The sequence below is a fragment of the Hyperoodon ampullatus genome (genome assembly GCF_949752795.1).
Source record: "Hyperoodon ampullatus genome assembly, chromosome: X".
NCBI lineage: Eukaryota > Metazoa > Chordata > Mammalia > Artiodactyla > Ziphiidae > Hyperoodon > Hyperoodon ampullatus.
In genome coordinates, this window is record NC_136913.1 from 111,486,985 (window position 1) to 111,504,748 (window position 17,764).

Genomic DNA, 17,764 nt, shown 5'->3' on the forward strand with positions numbered 1-17,764 from the left:
AGTTACAGCAAATGAACACCTAATTTTCTTTACATAAAAACTGGGCTCAATTTTCATTTGTCTTATATTCAATCATTTAAACTTCAAAATCATTTTAAAAACTGATTTTCTTTCGCATTCTGTGAATAAAATCACAACCTTTTATCACTTTTTAAATTCTGAATACAGAGAAGTAAACAAACAGAAATTGTAGTTAAAAGAAAACTTTAATAAAGATGTTGAGAACTAGCTTACCTTAGATTTTTCATTCTTTATTCTGTGAGCCTCATCGATGACTAGGTATCGCCAGTGAAACTTTTTGAATACAGATTTTTCTTTAATTACCATCTCATAAGAAGTAACACAAACATCCCACTCTCCTGGCATCATTTCATCACGAATAAAAGCAGCCTGATGCAAAATAAAGTTCCTTATATTAGAATATGTTGACAAGATGTCACAGAATTAAAGCATCAACAGACTATTAAGAATTCTAAGAGACCCTTGGAATCATTCGGTCTCATCCATTTTAGAGATAGGAAATCTGAGGCCCAAAGATACTTTTGTGGTCAATTATCTGTATGACATGCTAATATTTTTCATCAACAAAAGAGAAGCAAAGGCTTCCATTAAACGAGTACAGCATATTCAATGAACTGGAGAAGTTCATATCACCAGAAGATGACAATTACTAGGCTCTCTCTTCATACCACAAAGGATCAAAAGGACATGGGCAAAGGAACTACTTTCTGAATACCATACTCTTACCAAGATCCAAGCATTACCAACATGATAGCATTTCCATAAATGGAAAAAGCTCAACATACATGAGTGATTCCAACCTTTTGAGATCTCTTGTATGTCTCCTTCACTTTCTAGCAGGGATGAGTCATAAATTTTGTTACGGGGTCATGAAAGCCCATTAATGTTTTTGTGAAATTCCTGATGTTATGAGGCTATAAATGATTTTATAAAGGGGACTGGCTCTATATAGTACATGAGTCTATTTAAAACAGTGAGACTATTTAAAACTATTTTTAAATCTTCATAGGCAGTGGCCAATGTGGTAGCCAAGTTGATTGAAAGCATTTTTAACTTGTATTAACTGAATTCCAGATTAATTTTTATTACAGGTCAAAATAAAACCACAGGGCTTCCCTGGTGGCTCAGTGGTTGGGAGTCCACCTGCCGATGCAGGGGACGCGGGTTCATGCCCTGGTCCGGGAAGATCCCACATGCCGCGGAGCGGCTGGGCCCGTGAGCCATGGCTGCTGAGCCTGCGCGTCCAGAGCCTGTGCTCCGCAACGGGAGAGGCCACGACAATGAGAGGCCTGCGTACCACAAAAAATAAATAAATAAATAAATAAATAAATAAATAAATAAAACCACAAAGGTTAACAGGGAGCAGCAAAATCTACATTGAGAAGGGACTGGTTAGTACTGTAAATCTGAAATTACAGTGCATAAACAAAATTGACTGTTCACTGCAAAGTCATTATTTCATAAATTCAATTATGCATCAAACACGCCAGGGACTCTTTCAACAAATATTCAATGAGTGCCCACTATGTAAAAAAGAATTGCCTGGACTGAAGTAGAGGACAGATAAAAGGCCTTTGTAGATCTCAGCTGCTCCCTGGGAAGTGGTATTCAAAAAGTTAATTAAGACATTAGGGAGTTAGAGGCAAAATAAAAAGAACCAGGGTGCCAGACCCTATTTAGTCCTGCATATACCTTACCCTTATTTGATTTTGTGAAATACTCAGTTTAATGGTTCCTCGTACAGTTTCATAGAACATACACATATTTTAATTTAAATTAGCTCTTCCTTTAAATTTGTGTAACTACTTGATAGTTTCAGAGTTAAATATCTTGACAGAATATTAAAGATCACATAATCCAAAAGCTCTCATATTATGGGTGACAAAAATTAAGGCCCTTTGAGATTCATTCAACATCACAGTCAGTAGAAAAGCCAGAATTAAGACCAGATCTCCTGTTTCCATGTCCATGACCTTTGATGCCTCTGGAGTGTGAAAGGAAGGGGTCAAAAACTATGTTTAGGAATCATACCTCTAAACACTTCAGGACTACATTAGCTTCAAACAGGATCAGGATTTTCTCTAATAATTTCCTACCTCAATTAAATACCTACTGTAGCCTACATCAAATACTTTATTACCAAAATACTGACCTCATAAAGTGTTTACAGAAGGCCAGGAAAATATAAAGATCCAATATATCTATCCCATGTGGTACAAAGGTTCAAATCTGTCGATAAATAATGATCTGGATTTTCTCTACACATAACGACATCAATCTTTAAGTGTTGCATATGGCACATTAATTATTTATGTAATTAACAATTACTGGTTCTCAAACTCTTTGACCATGGCCCACAGTAAAATAGTATTTTAGGTCGCAATCCAGTATATACATACGTTTGAGGGCGTGTATACAGAAAGAAGCAATACATATCCTCAATGCTACTATCTACTCTGTTCTATCTCAATGTTTTAAAAAATTGTCACCACCCACTAAACTGAACCCCAACCCATTAATGAGTGGCAATTTGCAAAACATTGACTTTGAAGGTTAGTTTTCATGATTAAGAAGTTTTTGAAGTGTCTAGAAGAATTCCAACCTCCCATGGGGTACAGATAGGGCAGTCACCAATTAAATACATCCACCCTTTCTTGAAAACTCCCAGAGACACTTCATGAAACCCTTGGATTCCACATAATATAGTCGAAAACCACTGACATACATTTTTACTGAGACATGATAACAACACAAGCCTAGATATTTCTCAATATCTATGACCTTCAAGAATAATTTCAGGGACATCCCTGGTGGCGCAGTGGTTAAGAATCTGCCTGCCAATGCAGGGGACATGGGTTCGAGCCCTGGTCTGGGAAGGTCCCACATGGCGCGGAGCAACTAAGCCCATGTGTTACAACTACTGAGCCTGCGCCCTAGAGCCCGCGAGCCACAGCTACCGAAGCCCGCGCGCCTAGAGCCCATGCTCTGCAACAAGAGAAGCCACTGCAATGAGAAGCCCCCGCACTGCAACGAAGAGCAGTCCTGCTCACTGCAACTAGAGAAAGCCTGCACACATCAACGAAGACCCAACACAGCCAAAAATAAATAAATACATACATACATACATACATAAAACGAATAATTTCAGCAAAACAAATCAATACTTTAGAAATACAAAATTTTATAAGAAATGGTATTACATTATATAATAGCAGCAATCAGAAAGATTTCTAAGTGGCTAATTTGCTACTGCGAAATATTAGGCATAGGGAAGAATCAAGCCTGTAATTCTACATTTATGAGCTCAGTATTTCAATATTTAAATTATTTATAAGTTAAATTTAAATAACTTTAAGTAATTTTTCTTCAAGCAAAATGATAAGAATAAAATCACATAATTCATTATGCTACCATTCTTTTGAGGATATCTTTTGATAACCTATCTAAATATGTAAAATAGAATAAATCTTTACTCTAAACTATGTTCTCTCGAGGCAAAATAAAGACCAACTTTAATAATATGCTTTCTAAGCTGATTATTCATTTTGGTATTTTTGCATAATTCATTATTTTTAGATTAATTCAACAGTCCTAAAATAATTGTAGCCTACTAGATTGACAAATAGCTACTTTAAACAAGAGCCCAGAATTTCTGATATTATCTAAGAATGTATGCACACATGTATTTTTCAATTCAAAGATCAAAACTGAAAGCTGTGTCTATGAATAAACACAAAACACAACGCTCTCTGTACAAAGAGAAAAAGTTCCATTCATGTGTGTGTGCATGTGCATGTATGCATGTAAACAAGTCAAAGTCAAAAGTAAAAAATTTAAACAGAAAAATTGAAATGCAAATTGATATATTTCTGGCATCAAAACAGCACAAACGATAGAATCGCTAAGATATACTGTCAAAAAAGTAAGATTTTTTTAAATAAAAAATCACTTAAAAGTGCAATTCAAAATGCTTAGGTTAATGAGCTAGTTAAAAGTAAATGCCAATAAGCATAATAATGGATTTTCTGTTATGAATAGGTAACACATCTACCTCACAGGAGTGTTGTGAGAATTAGCTTAATTAATATATAAAATGCACTTATAAAAGAGCCTAACAAAGAGTAAGCACAACTTAAGTGATATTTAGTAGTAGCAGTCAACTCGAATGTCTTTTATAGCAATAAAACTTAACCCCAGGGGCTTCCCTGGTGGCACAGTGGTTGAGAGTCCGCCTGCCGATGCAGGGGACACAGGTTCGTGCCCTGGTCCAGGAAGATCCCACATGCCGCGGAGGGGCTGGGCCCGTGAGCCATGGCCGCTGAGCCTGCGCGTCTGGAGGCTGTGCTCCACAACGGAAGAGGCCACAACAGTGAGAGGCCAGCGTACCGCAAAAAAAAAAAAAAAAAAAAAAAAAAAAAAAAAAAAAAACTTAACCCCAGAAATGATGTTTTCCTTGATTGCCTTTTTAAACCTGTTTCTCACTTACTCTCGCATCCTTGTCTCCAACGAAACAAATAACACGAAGAGATGGGACCCATCGCTTAAATTCATTCATCCAGTTGTGTAAAGTCGACTTTGGAACTAAAACCATGTGAGGTCCAGGAATGTTTCGGTAATGTTTCAGGTAACCAAGCAAAGCAATTGTCTGTAAAGTCTTACCAAGACCCTGCATTATCATCACAAGGAAAAAAAATCCATAAACATTTTTTATTTAGTGAAACATTTGTTAGTAGCAACTTTACAAAAGATATTTGCCAACTATCTCACATAGGGAAAAGTTAAAAGACTTTTTTTTTAATGAATAACCATTCCAATTCAATACTTACCCTGAGCACAAAAAGAAGCTAAGAACTTGCAGTTAGAAAGTTGCTCAACAAGGCAATTTTCTATTTAGGAGAATTTTACTCCTAAAGGAGCAAGCAACCTATATTATTTTTTCTACTAGTTTGCAAAATTAGGAATTTCGTGTATTTCACAAAGACACATTTCCTTTATTAGCCTGCTTAGATACCGGTCTTTCTTTCCCATTGACCCCAACATTATTACAGCCCAGATATGAAATATTCAGACTCTGCATTTCAAGGGGCATGTAGCTCTACACTTGCATCTCACACCCTTGAAGACCTAAGGAATCATAAAAGAACAGAACATAAATGAACTTTGCAGCCAGAAAGGACCCTAGAGATCACCTAGTTCAGTGGACTTTTTAAAAAATAATATACTGAACACCCATGAATCCACTACCTAACCTATGGGAAAGGGAACTATGTCCTATGCTGTATGACCTTTCAAAACAGTTTCTGGCTTTATCTCTATACAGGGTATACATTTATTTTATAAACCTAAGCTTAAAGCAATTTTTATAGCATTTATCTTATCTGATATTTCACTTATGAGATGAGTTTTATGGATGTTATGCATTAAAATCTTAAAATGTTTATACTCCTTAACCAAGTAAGTCCACTTCTAGAAATCCTATGGAAATAATTTGAGAGGTGCAGAAAAACTAAATTACAAGGGTTCTCATAACAGTATTATTATACATCAAATATATACATATATATCAATCAACATATACTATACACATATATATAATATATACTATCAACTAATCCATATGACCAGCAATAAGGGAGGAAGTGAATAAAATTATGGAACCTCCCTAGGATTAATTATTATGCAGTAATTAACAATTATTTTTACCAAAATGTTTTAATTATGTGGAAAATATGTATGAATGTGAAGAAATCAGAATACCAAATCATATATAATATGATCTCAACTATGCAAAATAAATACAACCAGAGGAAAAAGACTAAAAAGAAATATGCCAAAATGTTAACTATGGTTATTTCGAGGTAACAAAATTATAACTTACTTTTAATTTTTTCTCAGTTTTTTTCCATATTTTCTATACTCGAAGTATCTTTCCCCTTTTTAGTAATTAAAACATAGCTGGTGTCAGCATAAATTCAACATGAAGGATCTTTAGACAGGCTGCAGCCAAGAGGAGCTTGAGGCAAATCCTGATCTTTCTGTTGTCCAATTAACTAAGCTCCTCCCTGTCTAAGCTGACTGTAGTTTCCAACCCAGAATACTAAATATAAGGAGCTACAGACCCTTGATTTAAAGGACTTGCCACACACCTAACAGTTGCTTAGCCAGGCATGAGTACCTATGGGACTGACTACTACACTACAAGCTATACAGCATCAACAGTCATGTGGCCCATATGGATATGTGATTGCAAATATGCCTCCAGAGTCACATATATGAGTATCACTGCCCTCTCTTAAATCCCACCTTATTCATTTCATCTTAAAATGCTAAACCAGGTCTTCATATACTCCTCTGACCTGATGAATTAGCATCTTAAATGGCCTTACTTTTTCTCTTTGGTTTTTTTTTTTACACAGTCTGCCCTCAAAATCCACAGGTTTCACATCAGGTATTTAACCAACCACAGATCAAAATCTGTGGATGGCAAACCGCGGATACAGAGCACCCAACTGTACTATGCCATTTCATATAAGGACTTGAGCTTCCATGGATTTTGGTATCCCCGGGAGTCACAGAACCAATATCCCTCGGATACGGAGGGACAACTGCATGTCCATCATTCCTTAGATCATTTCCTGACTCCCAGCTGGCACTCTACTGTCAAGACTCAACAATGCTCTTCACTTATTTGTTCCTCACACTTTCTTTGATCACACATGGAGGCATTTACATTCACTCATGCATACATTCATTCATTTAGCGTTTGGTTTCTATCCCCACCTCATTCCCAAAAGGATTTCAGGTAGCCTACAATGAAAACATGGAACATAAATTAATGGTCAAAAAGAAATAAAGAGGGGCCAAGGAAAGTAAGACTAAAAGCAAAAGAATAGGAAAAGGCACAAAGGACACAATGGGCAGACCATTAAAAGTTACACAGATGCTCCATTTTGGTATTCACTAGGGCTCTGAGCTTCCTGGAGGCCACAGTGCAAACATCAACAAAAGTACAAGGAGGTTTTTTTTATACCATCTGAGAAAATTTCAATAAGAATTTTGTGGCCTGTGAAAGTATATGTTCTAGAGATTACTTAAAGAAACAATTCTAGACTTCACAAATGCCTTTTATGTTATAACTAAATAAAACAATTAGCCTCCAAACCCCAGGGGGGAAGTTCAGCTCAGGTATTTCAAATTTACATAAAATTACTGAAAACTGAGAATGTGTTTTTAGCTACCAACTCCTTACCATTTCATCAGCCAAAATACCATTGACTCCATTTTCATACAAAGAGATCAACCAGTTCAGTCCTCGAATCTGATAATCTCTCAGTGGTCCTCCTTTCACATCTGAAAAAACAAAATCAAGGCTCTCATAATTTCATTAATACAACCAAGTAAAATTTTCTAAAACTAAACTGAAAACAAAAAACACCAACATGATGAAGTACTTACATGAAGGTGACACCTCAAATCTAACACACACGTTAGATGTTTTCCGACTCTCTGAGAGCAGCTCTTCATCTTCTTCTTGTTCTGTGCGCCTGTGACGGTAGCTGAAATGAAAAAAGAAATACTTTCGTATTCAACCCAAATGCTAAGGTGTCAATTAAGTCAGTATACACTGTTAATATCTTTTATGAAAAGCAAAGGTTATCTAGAGTCTTGCTTAGAAGTTGGTAGAACCAGCCTACATTTTTACTGATTGTCTACTGAGATAAGAAATATTGTTGCCTCCAAAACATACTTACACTGATGATAACCATATTTTTTGAATATAAAATCACACTGAATAAGTGAAGAAGGAAGGGAAGTATGAAGGGAGGTAGAAGGAGGGCAGGAGGAAGGGAGGGAAGGAGAGAGGGAAGAAAGTAGAGAGACAGATGCCAACATACTCTCCAACAGAAATTAAGCTCTGCTTGTCATCTTTCTTTATTCGAGGGCGTCCCAATTTCATGTTCAGAGGAGATGTTGGAGATTTCTGTGCTGAAGGTTGAATGAAATGTGCAAAAAGTTCTGTCTGCTTCAGTAAAAATTCAAATCTCTTCGCTCGATCTGCTTTCTAATTTACAAGACAAAAGAAAAAGTAATGATTTCCTTTTGTGTTCATTCAAAATTTAACAAATACTTATATTGCACTTAATTTGTACTATGCTCTAAGCACTTTAAACATACTAACCCATTTAATTCTCTTAATAAACCTATGAGGTAGGTACTAGTATTATCCCCATTTTACTGATGATAAAACTGAGGCACAGAGAGGGTAAGTAACTTGCCCAAGTTCCCACAGCCAGTAAGTAGCAGAATTTGAAAATGGTATTTTCAGATGGTTTGAGTAGAAGCCAAGTGATCCGACAGACTTAATAAATGCCTCAATAAGAAGTACTCTGCTTAAAGAATTGGGGTCAAAAGGCAAATCCTGAATGGTTTGGAAAGTCAACCAAGAATTTTCAAGCTTCATCTAGAAACAATTTAAACCTTAGAATACAGTGTCATCTTGTCTCAAAATACTTTCAATGCCATGGTACAATACATTTCTCTCTTCAAGTACAGTGATCTGGAAAATTGTGTTTTATGCTAAGAGTATATAAAGTTTCTCCCGAAAGTGAGGATTTGGAGAAAAAAATATACACGCACACATATATAAGTGAAATAGTTGATATATGTTAACAATTAAAAATCGACCAAATGTAAAATAGAGAGCTAGTGGGAAGCAGCCACATAGCACAGGGAGATCAGCTCCGTGCTTTGTGACCACCTAGAGGGGTGGGATAGGGAGGGTGGGAGGGAGACGCAAGAGGGAGGAGATATGAGGATATATGTACACGTATAGCTGATTCACTTTGTTATACAGCAGAAACTAACACACCAGCGTAAAGCAATTACACTCCAATAAAGATGTTAAAGAAAGAAAGAAAGAAAGAAACATCGATATATAATTTCTCAATACATTTTAAAAGGTCATATAGCTTATACCAATAAACGCAATAAAACTTTTTTTTCACTAAAAAAATCTTAAAAGATCAAGATAAAGAAAAAAGCGAAGGTGATTTTTTAATTCCCAGTCACTTTCTGACCACAGAGTAGAGAACGTTTGATTACCAATGAAGGATGCATAATTAATAACAACAGAATCTTACAAGAATTCATTAACATAAATATAAGAATTAGACAAATACATTCAGACCAGTAGCTGGAAGGAGGCCAAGACCTTTCCATTTTATGTTATCCTCACTGGAATGTTGTTTTTAGAGTTGTTAAAACATTAACTGTCTACGTTAGATGCGGCCTTAAACATTAAGGCATGGAGTTTTGTAAAATCACCATGAACAACCAAAAAATGTACTTCATCTCTACTAATTTTTATAATATTACTTCAAAAACAACCCCTTGACAAAAAAAAAATCAGTTTGAACTGCCTATTAATTTCTCTTTTCAGTTAACCAAGTTCACTGGTTTTGAAAGATCCCAGGGCATAAAAGTCTAGTTAAAATTAAAGCTAAAATATGGGTTTTAGTGACTAAAAATTAAATAATTAAATGTAGAGCAAAGCCATAGGTGGGTGTAATTACGGTTATACTGCTTAAGCATGTAATATTTTCATACATTGGGCAAATAGCCTTCCCTCAGGAAAGTGTATTACCATATTACATGTTTCATAACGTGTAGCACTCATTCACATATCCAGAGCAAGGAGAGAGGGAGAAGAAAATACCAGGCTGGTTTTGTGACCTGCTTTCTCTCAGCCATATTGATATTGCCACTTACATTTTCACTTCGTGGATAAAATATTTCTAGCGTAAAACACCCTATTATAGGGTAAAGAGTGCTAAACAAAAGTGAAGAGATGTGCCTTCCAGTCCCAACTATTCCATATCATTTCTCTGATACTCTATTTCCTCATCCGAAAATGAGGAGATTCATTTATCCAACAAAAATCTATTATGGTGGATGATATATTAAATTACTTTTCAGTTCTAAAACCTAAGATTCTGTATTCATTATATAAACACATATTTTTTTAATCTTTCACATGTCCTCTATACAAATCAACTACTGTATTCACTATCCTAGCCAAGAACATATTTACCATTTTCTCTTCATATTCTGGATCCATTTCCTTTTCAGATTTAGAAGCTTTAGCAGCAAGTTTGAGTTGAAATGGAGAAAGGACTTTCTAGAATTTCAAAGAAAATAAATCATCAAATTGCAAAGCAAGGTCAACATTCTCATTTGAAGAAAGTAAAAAGTAATTAAATACTAAATAAATAAATCAACATGGGCCACGCCTGGACCAATGATGAGAGCATGCCATGAACAGGGCTTATGATTAATCCAGTTCTGTGCACCTGAGGTCCAATTAAAAAAAAATCCGAAGAATTGTGAAAGCCAGAGAAATAACATTAATTAAAATAAAAACCAAAAGGTGGGAAAATGAGCCTTTTCACCTACTGTCTAATTTAAAGTGTAAGAAAGTGTATAACCACCAAATAGGAGATTTTAAATCTAGACTATTATCAACCACAAACCAAAGAATTCAAGGAAAGTAAATATTAATTCTCAGAAACACTTCTTTATGTAACAAGCCAAACTTTCAGAAGAAAAAACTGTGGTTTCTGTTCCTGAAAATATATGATTTTTTAATATTGTTTTATATCCTAATTAGAACATTTAAACTGTTTTATGTACTGCAATGCAATCATTTATATTTAAAATAATGAAATAGTACAGTTTCAAACTTTTGGTTTATGTTAATTTTCTCCTACTGGAAAGAAAACCTTTTAAAACTATTTATAAACACGAATATTTTGTAGAAGCAGTTTCTCAGGGCTATTAACTATTAACCTTTGATATTTAAAAAACTGTAATTTAGTGAAAAGTAATATAAATCAGCTACTTTAAAATACTGAAATTATCTAGGGGGTTATCTCATATATCCTATCCTTTATAAAGACAAAGCTGGTACTTGTAAATATAAGTAGATATGTAGAATACACCTCCTTCCCTGTAAGAAATCAAGAAGTAAAATAATAAAAACACAAATCTATCCATTAGTACCAAAGTGGAGAGTATTCCAGTTTTAACACAGACTGCAAAATCAAAACACAAATCTGTTTGTGAAAACTAAAGAAATTATGTCCATTTGAGCATGGCTTTTGACAGCCTGTTCCTGAAAACTTAGGTCATAAATCAACAGAAGAATGTGATCTTAAACATAAGAAAAACATGGCTTCAGTAGTTAATGTTTTCTAACATTTACTAAAATTTCTATTTTGAGGAAATCCAGACTAAGATTATGGAATCTGACCCTGGTCAGGGTTCTCCTTTGGAGCACTGATCAGATATTGTTCAGTTATTCTTAGCCCAAATAACAGCCATCTTGATTTACAGCATCTCATATGTATGTATGTGGGATGTTCTGAATGTAATTCTGGATGGATGAGAATAGAAACTACTAAAATGCCCTCAATACCACACTTTCAAACTGTCACATACACTAGAGACCCTATTTTATTTTCAATGCAACAAGGAAAATTTGATAACAAAATCCACACCTTTATCACTCCCTGAAAAGCTAAATGAAATCTAGTTTTCAAGTTTCAAAATTACTTTCCCTCATATACACAAGTATATAACTAATAATGTGGGATACAAATTTCACATATAGAAAATTAAAGCTTTAATATTAGAAAAACATTTTACTCTACTTTTTTGCTTACCTTGTGGTAGAATACCATAAAATTTTAATTATATGCTAATTAAAATTCCTAACCTTGAGCATTGCCATTAAAAGCTGTAGGTAATTACTTAATTGGCACTATCTTCCACAACAAATTTTAAAATACCTACCTTCTAAACCTTTCCATTTGTGTCTGTATATGTTTTCACAAATAAACCCTCTCATACAAGAAAAGATAAAAGGTGACTAAGATATTCTAATGAATTCCTTATGGATTTTATCATCTGGTAGTCTAGATGCCATGAGAATGCAGCACAAGGTCACCAAGATGCCCTGTCTTAAAGACCATGACCTTTTTCTTGACATTTTCATTACCAAAAATACCAACTCTAATTTTCACAGCATTAGGTTATCCAACTGTCACTTAAACCAAGGAAGTTCAAGAACCAGAAGGTAAGCAAAAATACCCTTCTGTAGCTAAATGTCACAAGATAATCCACTCTCATCTATTTTATGCATCACGAAAATGCTCTTGTTCCGAGCCTACTTTCTTTTATTTGATACGCAATTCCAGCAAGTTTGATAATCTGGCTTCCCATTCTACAGAGAATAAAAGCAGGAGCAAATGACTTGGGAACGACCAGTAGAAGAAGGCACACTGGCAACAGCAAGAAAGGACGGCAGAAGTCCAGGACTAAAACTTAAGTTCCATTGCAGTAACAGCCCTTTGCTTGGTGTTCAGGTTATCTCCCTCTCCCCGCTGGATCCCTTGTATTTTTGTATTTTACAATTGTTTTAAATGAAAGGTTTTGTTACATCTATGTCCTTTATCATAAACCCATTCTTTCTGATGAAAGTAGATGAAGTGTCTAAAAAGTGATAGTTAACCTTACAATTGAGGAACGAGACTGAAAAATTATGAAAAAATCATCACAATACTGAAGTGTCTGGGAGGTGGTTATTTAATTGAGGGGAAACAACCTCCTAGGTCACAAATGCCTTTGTATCACTGTCAGAGTACAATAACTGGCGGACATGAGAAAAAGGTATTTAATCTGCACTTTTAGGACACCATTTAAGGCATCAAGGCAGTGTGTAAATATTTAGATTGGAGGGAGGTACCGATTTACTTTATTTGAAGCAATGGTACAAATGAAAGCACTTAAGTAGATGTTTTGGTACTACTCAGATTTTTAAGGAAAAATCTAAAAAGATGTAGTGACTAAATCAGTAAACTTCAGATATCCAGAAAGTTCCTTCCAGGCAGGACCTCATTTCCCTATGCTGAGCGGACAAATGAGATACTATTAGTGCAATTTCTGATCAGGCCACAGAGTTGTAGTAATATATATGCATCAACTCTCAGTGATTATACAGGTTTTTTATTGATTCCCAGTCTCTTCACAATTCAAAAAATTTATACACCCTGGAAATTCGACAACCTTTACTGCCATACAAAAGACGGCGGAGCACTTACATTTACCCAATCTAGGGAATAAAAGGCACCTAGACGCACTCCTGAATTTCCCAACATTGATTTATATTGATGCTTGGTATTTGGCCCAGCTTTAATCATCGATATTGTCTTACCAATCCAAGTACCACATAGATCCTAATATGCGTATGTTTTCTATGGTTTTCACTTAGCACTACAATCGTCTTTCTGTTTAGTCAACCTTGTAACCGTAAAATATGTCAACTGAAGCAACTGCTGAATTTAAAATTACTCTAATTCGCGGCGAAAGGTGTTAATTTCCCTCAATAGCTTTTCATTTGGTCATATAGTACCATATAATGATCCAGACAAAGCCACTGGAGATCTCTAAAGCATAATTTTAATTACCTACCGTTTTTTTAAATTGCGATATGTCTACTCGTAAACGGAAAAAAATCCAGCCATAAACGATCCGTTCCACAATTTTATTATACATCAAAAATCCTTATGCCCCATCCTATTTTTTAATCTCAATTTTTTCAACGAGTTTCATAGTTTTATTTGCACGTCTCGGCCCATATGAAATATGCCTTATGGAGATAATACATATTTTTCTGGATCTGGCTTTACTAGGTGTCAGAGCCGTCCCCTTATGTACATTAGCAGCAGTTCATCCTGGCGACGCTGAGTTTAAAAAATTTTTTTTTAAAAAACCTGCGTGTGTCCAGGAGCCAGCAGCGCCCACTAGGAAAGGGAGGCGGAAGCCTGGAAGGCTTGGGGCCGGATTGGGGGACCATTTGGGTGGCCCTGGAGTGAAACACTATACCGTCGGGGGCGGGGCAGGAGAGGGTGAGGGTGCACACGTTGGAAATTTTCCTAAGCCAGCGTCCACCGTGCCTCAGTCTTGGGTTTGGATTGGGAGGAGGCGGGGGTACAACGCTGAGAGCTCATTTTCTCGGGGTGACACCCCCGCCTAACTCAGCAGGCGGGGACCAAACGAACAAGGGATGATTTTTTTTTCCCTGCCACCCAAGGGGCCGACATTGCCAATCAAAGAAATAAAAGTCTCTCCTATCGTCCTCCGCCTTCCAACCACCGGCACCTGGAAATTCAAATTTCAAAAAATAAGCCCCCAGCAAAACCCCTTTTGCGCGAGTGTGGGATTGAAGGGCCCAGATTTCCCAGGCAGAGGCCGACGGGAAGGGGGGGGAGAGGGAGCGAGCGAGAGGAGAGGGAGAGGCGGAGGCTTTTTCCTGCACGGCCCCATCCCCCACCCCGTTACCCCAGTTCCGGGAACGCGAGGCGGGCCGGGGGCTGTGGAGGGGCTCCCCAGCCCCCAAGTCCCGGGATAACGGGCACCCGCCGCCCCGCGCCGCGCCCGCGCCCCGCCCCCGGCCTCCAGGAGGCGTAAAGGGAAGGGGGAGGGGAGCGAATGCTAGACTGTTCCGCCGCCCCCACCCCGCGCGCCCGCCGCCCCCAGCCCAGCCGAGCTCCGCGGGTACCTGTCGGCGCCCAAAGGTCAGGGTTTCGGCCCCTCGGAGGGGCCCGGCGCAGGATTTGTCCACCGCACACACACCCCCTTCCTATTTACCTCCTTCTTCTTCTCGCCCTTCTCCTTGGCCACGGTGGCTTCGGTGGCCGCGGCGGCCGCTCCCTCCTCCTTAGAGGTGGACGGCCCCGGCTGCTCGTCCTCTATGACCACGACCGTGGCGGTCGCATCAGAGGCTGCCACGGTGGCTGCCACTGCGGCGGTGTCCGGCTCCATGGCGTTGGAGCGGGAACAAGGAGGGGGACGAGCAAGGGGACGAGGGCTCCTGGGCGGCGTCAGTGGCTGCACTGGAAAGAGCTAGATGGAGCAAGGGTGGGGAATCACGGGCTTCCAACCCCTTCACTCGGGCCCCCCTTCTTTAAATAACCCTCAACCCTGCCCCACTTCCGTCCACCCACCCTACGTCACGGCCTCCCCCCCGTCACCCTCCCCCCTTCCTCCACCCCCCCCCCCCTCAACGATCGCGAGACTCCCCCTCCCCACCCGGAGCCCGGGCCGGCACCACACGACCAACTGTTGCCTGAGCGTGGGGCGCGGACAGGGGTGCAGGCGGGAACCCACAGCCAGCAGCCCCCTAAAAATCTCCTTCCCCACACGCCCCCAACAGTCAGCCTCAGCTCCCCTCGCAGATGTGTGCAGAAAGAATCCTCTTCCCCTTAAATCTGCTCTTTGTACCTCGGGGCGCTCTCCCCTTCTTGCACAAAGAACTTTTCCTCTGCTTATAACTGTACTGTAGAAGGTCTGTTTCACCATTTGCAAAGCCCAGAACCCCTCTGGGGACTTCCCTTTCCCAGGTCCCCAAAGGGAGACTGGTGGTGCTCTTCCCACCTTCGTAAATTCTGCAGAAGAACAAGCACTCCTTCAATCTCTAGATTGCAGCTGCAAACATTCACTTACAAGGCAAAGCGTGACCCGAGTTTTACGTATATTCGCTCTGTTTTCAAGTCTGATACCTCTCGGATGGCCAATGTGCAGGAGCCCTTCTTTTGCCTTCACCACTGAATTTTAAAAGTCCTGGGGATCAAGGTCAAGGTCCCCACAGAACCTCGGGCAACTCAGGTGCCTAATACTAATAATTGGGTTGAGTTATTGTGATTTTTTGTGTATTTTATTCGTATCCCTGTTGTTATTTAGTAGTAATTCAACACCAATAATATGCATGATCACGGATATAAAAGCATTTTATAAAGGGTATGCAAATGTCAGTTATTAAATATTATTGTTTCTGTTTCTCCCCACCAGTTATTTTGATCAATAACGGGAAGATTAACATCTTAGTCTTAAAATTTCAGTCAATAGGGACAAAAGATAGCAAAACGTATAAAACACAGTATACCAAACAACAATCACAAAACATACAATTTCCAAAATGAAGCAAGTATTTTCCAAAGTGGAAAGAAATCTTGATTAATTTCCCTTAACACACCTTCCTAAATTCCCAATCTGAAATCAAGTGTGATTTCTGCAAAGAGCAGGAAGGCACACAATTGTCCCCCAAATATATCCCTTTTTCCTGGGGATAATACGCTAAATTCCCTTTTGTTTTAAAGCTGTGACTCCTTAATGTGCAAAAACCTTGTGAGATTTTAGCTGTTTTTGATCATTTACACCTTAGTGTGAATGAGTGTGAGATCCTGTCCAGGGACTGGTTTTGAACAGAGAAAAAGAGGCAAAGAGCAAGACAGGAGATTGAAGGAGTGTGCCACTGAGAGGAAAGGAGAGGCTGGTGGTTCTAGCTTTGCTCTGATTTTACTTTCATTATATTCTTCTCGTTTACTTTAGATTTTGCCCCCAGTGCCCACGTTTCTAACCCTGAAGTACACATGTGTACTATCCAACAGGTATACGGAGTCTCAGTATTAAAAATAGTTCATATTTCTGAAGCGTCAACTTTAGTCCAAAAGTGGAATGGAATTAAGTCACTTAACAGGTCATTTGAAACATGATTTTTTTTAATTTATTTATTTATTTTTGGCTGCATTGGGTCTTCGTTGCTGTGCACTGGCTTTCTCTGGTTGCAGAGAGCAGGGGCCACTCTTGGCTGTGGTGCGTGGGCTTCTCATGGTGGTGGCTTCTCCTGCTGCAGAGCACGGGCTCTAGGCGCACAAGCTTCAGTAGCTGTGGCATGCAGGCTCCAGAGCGCAGGCTCAGCAGTTGTGGCACACGGGCTTAGCTGCTCCGCAGCATGTGGGATCTTCCCGGACCAGGGCTCGAACCCGCGTCCCCTGCATTGGCAGGCGGATTCTTAACCACTGCGCCACCAGGGAAGCCCAAAACACAATTTTTTAAAACTAAAATGTGTAGATGTATTAAGGAATGAACTGCAGAGTTTGAAGTTTCTCCAAATAAAAGCTTGAGACTTCCAGTTGGATATCCTACCCCTTCCCCACTAACTGTTCAGTCTCTGCAGTCATTCAGAGTTGTCTGGTGGGAAAGTTCAAGAAGCGCTGAAAGAGAAGGATGCTGCAATGCATGCATCCACCTGACTTGAGAAGGACCCTTCCAGATGAGGGCAATGGAAGAGTTCTTTATTACCAAACTGCAGCTGTGGGAGGATAGAAGTCCCCTTTCATTGCCTGAGGCTTCAAAGGAGAAAGACTCAAGAAATATTCGTTGTGTATTGATGTGTTCCTGCTTGCAAGGGTACTTTATCCTATTGTATTTCTCATTGCCAATGTATGGTATTTCAGATAAATCGTGGGCTAAATGCACTTTTGTGAGGAAATCTGGGAAACTCACGTCCTTTCATAACACCTTTTCTGTGGGAACATGTGTTCCAAGTTCCAAAAAAAGAATTTAGAAATTAATTTGGGGGATACATTGGCAATTTTTCTTGTATGTATAATGCATCTTCCTTTTCAAGATGATGTGGCTGAAAGTGCTACCAAGTATAAGTTTGGCTGGAAAGGTCAATGCTTGGTCCATAGACCTTGCCACTGGATTCATGTAAATATTGCCCTTTGGCTTGTGGCAACAACTGCTATTTACAGAGCATGTGCTATCCTTATTTGCAAATCTGCCTAAAATTCATGATCTGTAGACTTTGTTCTGCAAGAGTCACCTCATTTCTGATCCTACT

The 17,764-nt window shown here is 38.6% G+C and overlaps 1 protein-coding gene across 4 annotated transcripts in view; it reads right to left on the reverse strand.

The window, feature by feature from the left end:
- SMARCA1 (SNF2 related chromatin remodeling ATPase 1) overlaps positions 1 to 14,901 on the reverse strand; it is a gene marked incomplete at both ends in the record, with an annotated part of 147,078 nt that extends 132,177 nt beyond the window's left edge. For 3 of the 4 annotated variants that reach the window (XM_079726923.1, XM_079726925.1, XM_079726924.1), the window contains 7 exons: positions 235 to 390; positions 4,508 to 4,687; positions 7,271 to 7,371; positions 7,477 to 7,577; positions 7,917 to 8,083; positions 10,112 to 10,198; positions 14,728 to 14,901. In XM_079726923.1, coding sequence (XP_079583049.1) covers positions 235 to 390; positions 4,508 to 4,687; positions 7,271 to 7,371; positions 7,477 to 7,577; positions 7,917 to 8,083; positions 10,112 to 10,198; positions 14,728 to 14,901 — 966 coding nt within the window. Of the gene's footprint in view, positions 1 to 234; positions 391 to 4,507; positions 4,688 to 7,270; positions 7,372 to 7,476; positions 7,578 to 7,916; positions 8,084 to 10,087; positions 10,199 to 14,727 lie in introns of all 4 variants that reach the window. The other variant, XM_079726922.1, reaches the window with a different exon arrangement.
- Positions 14,902 to 17,764: the final 2,863 nt, after the last annotated feature.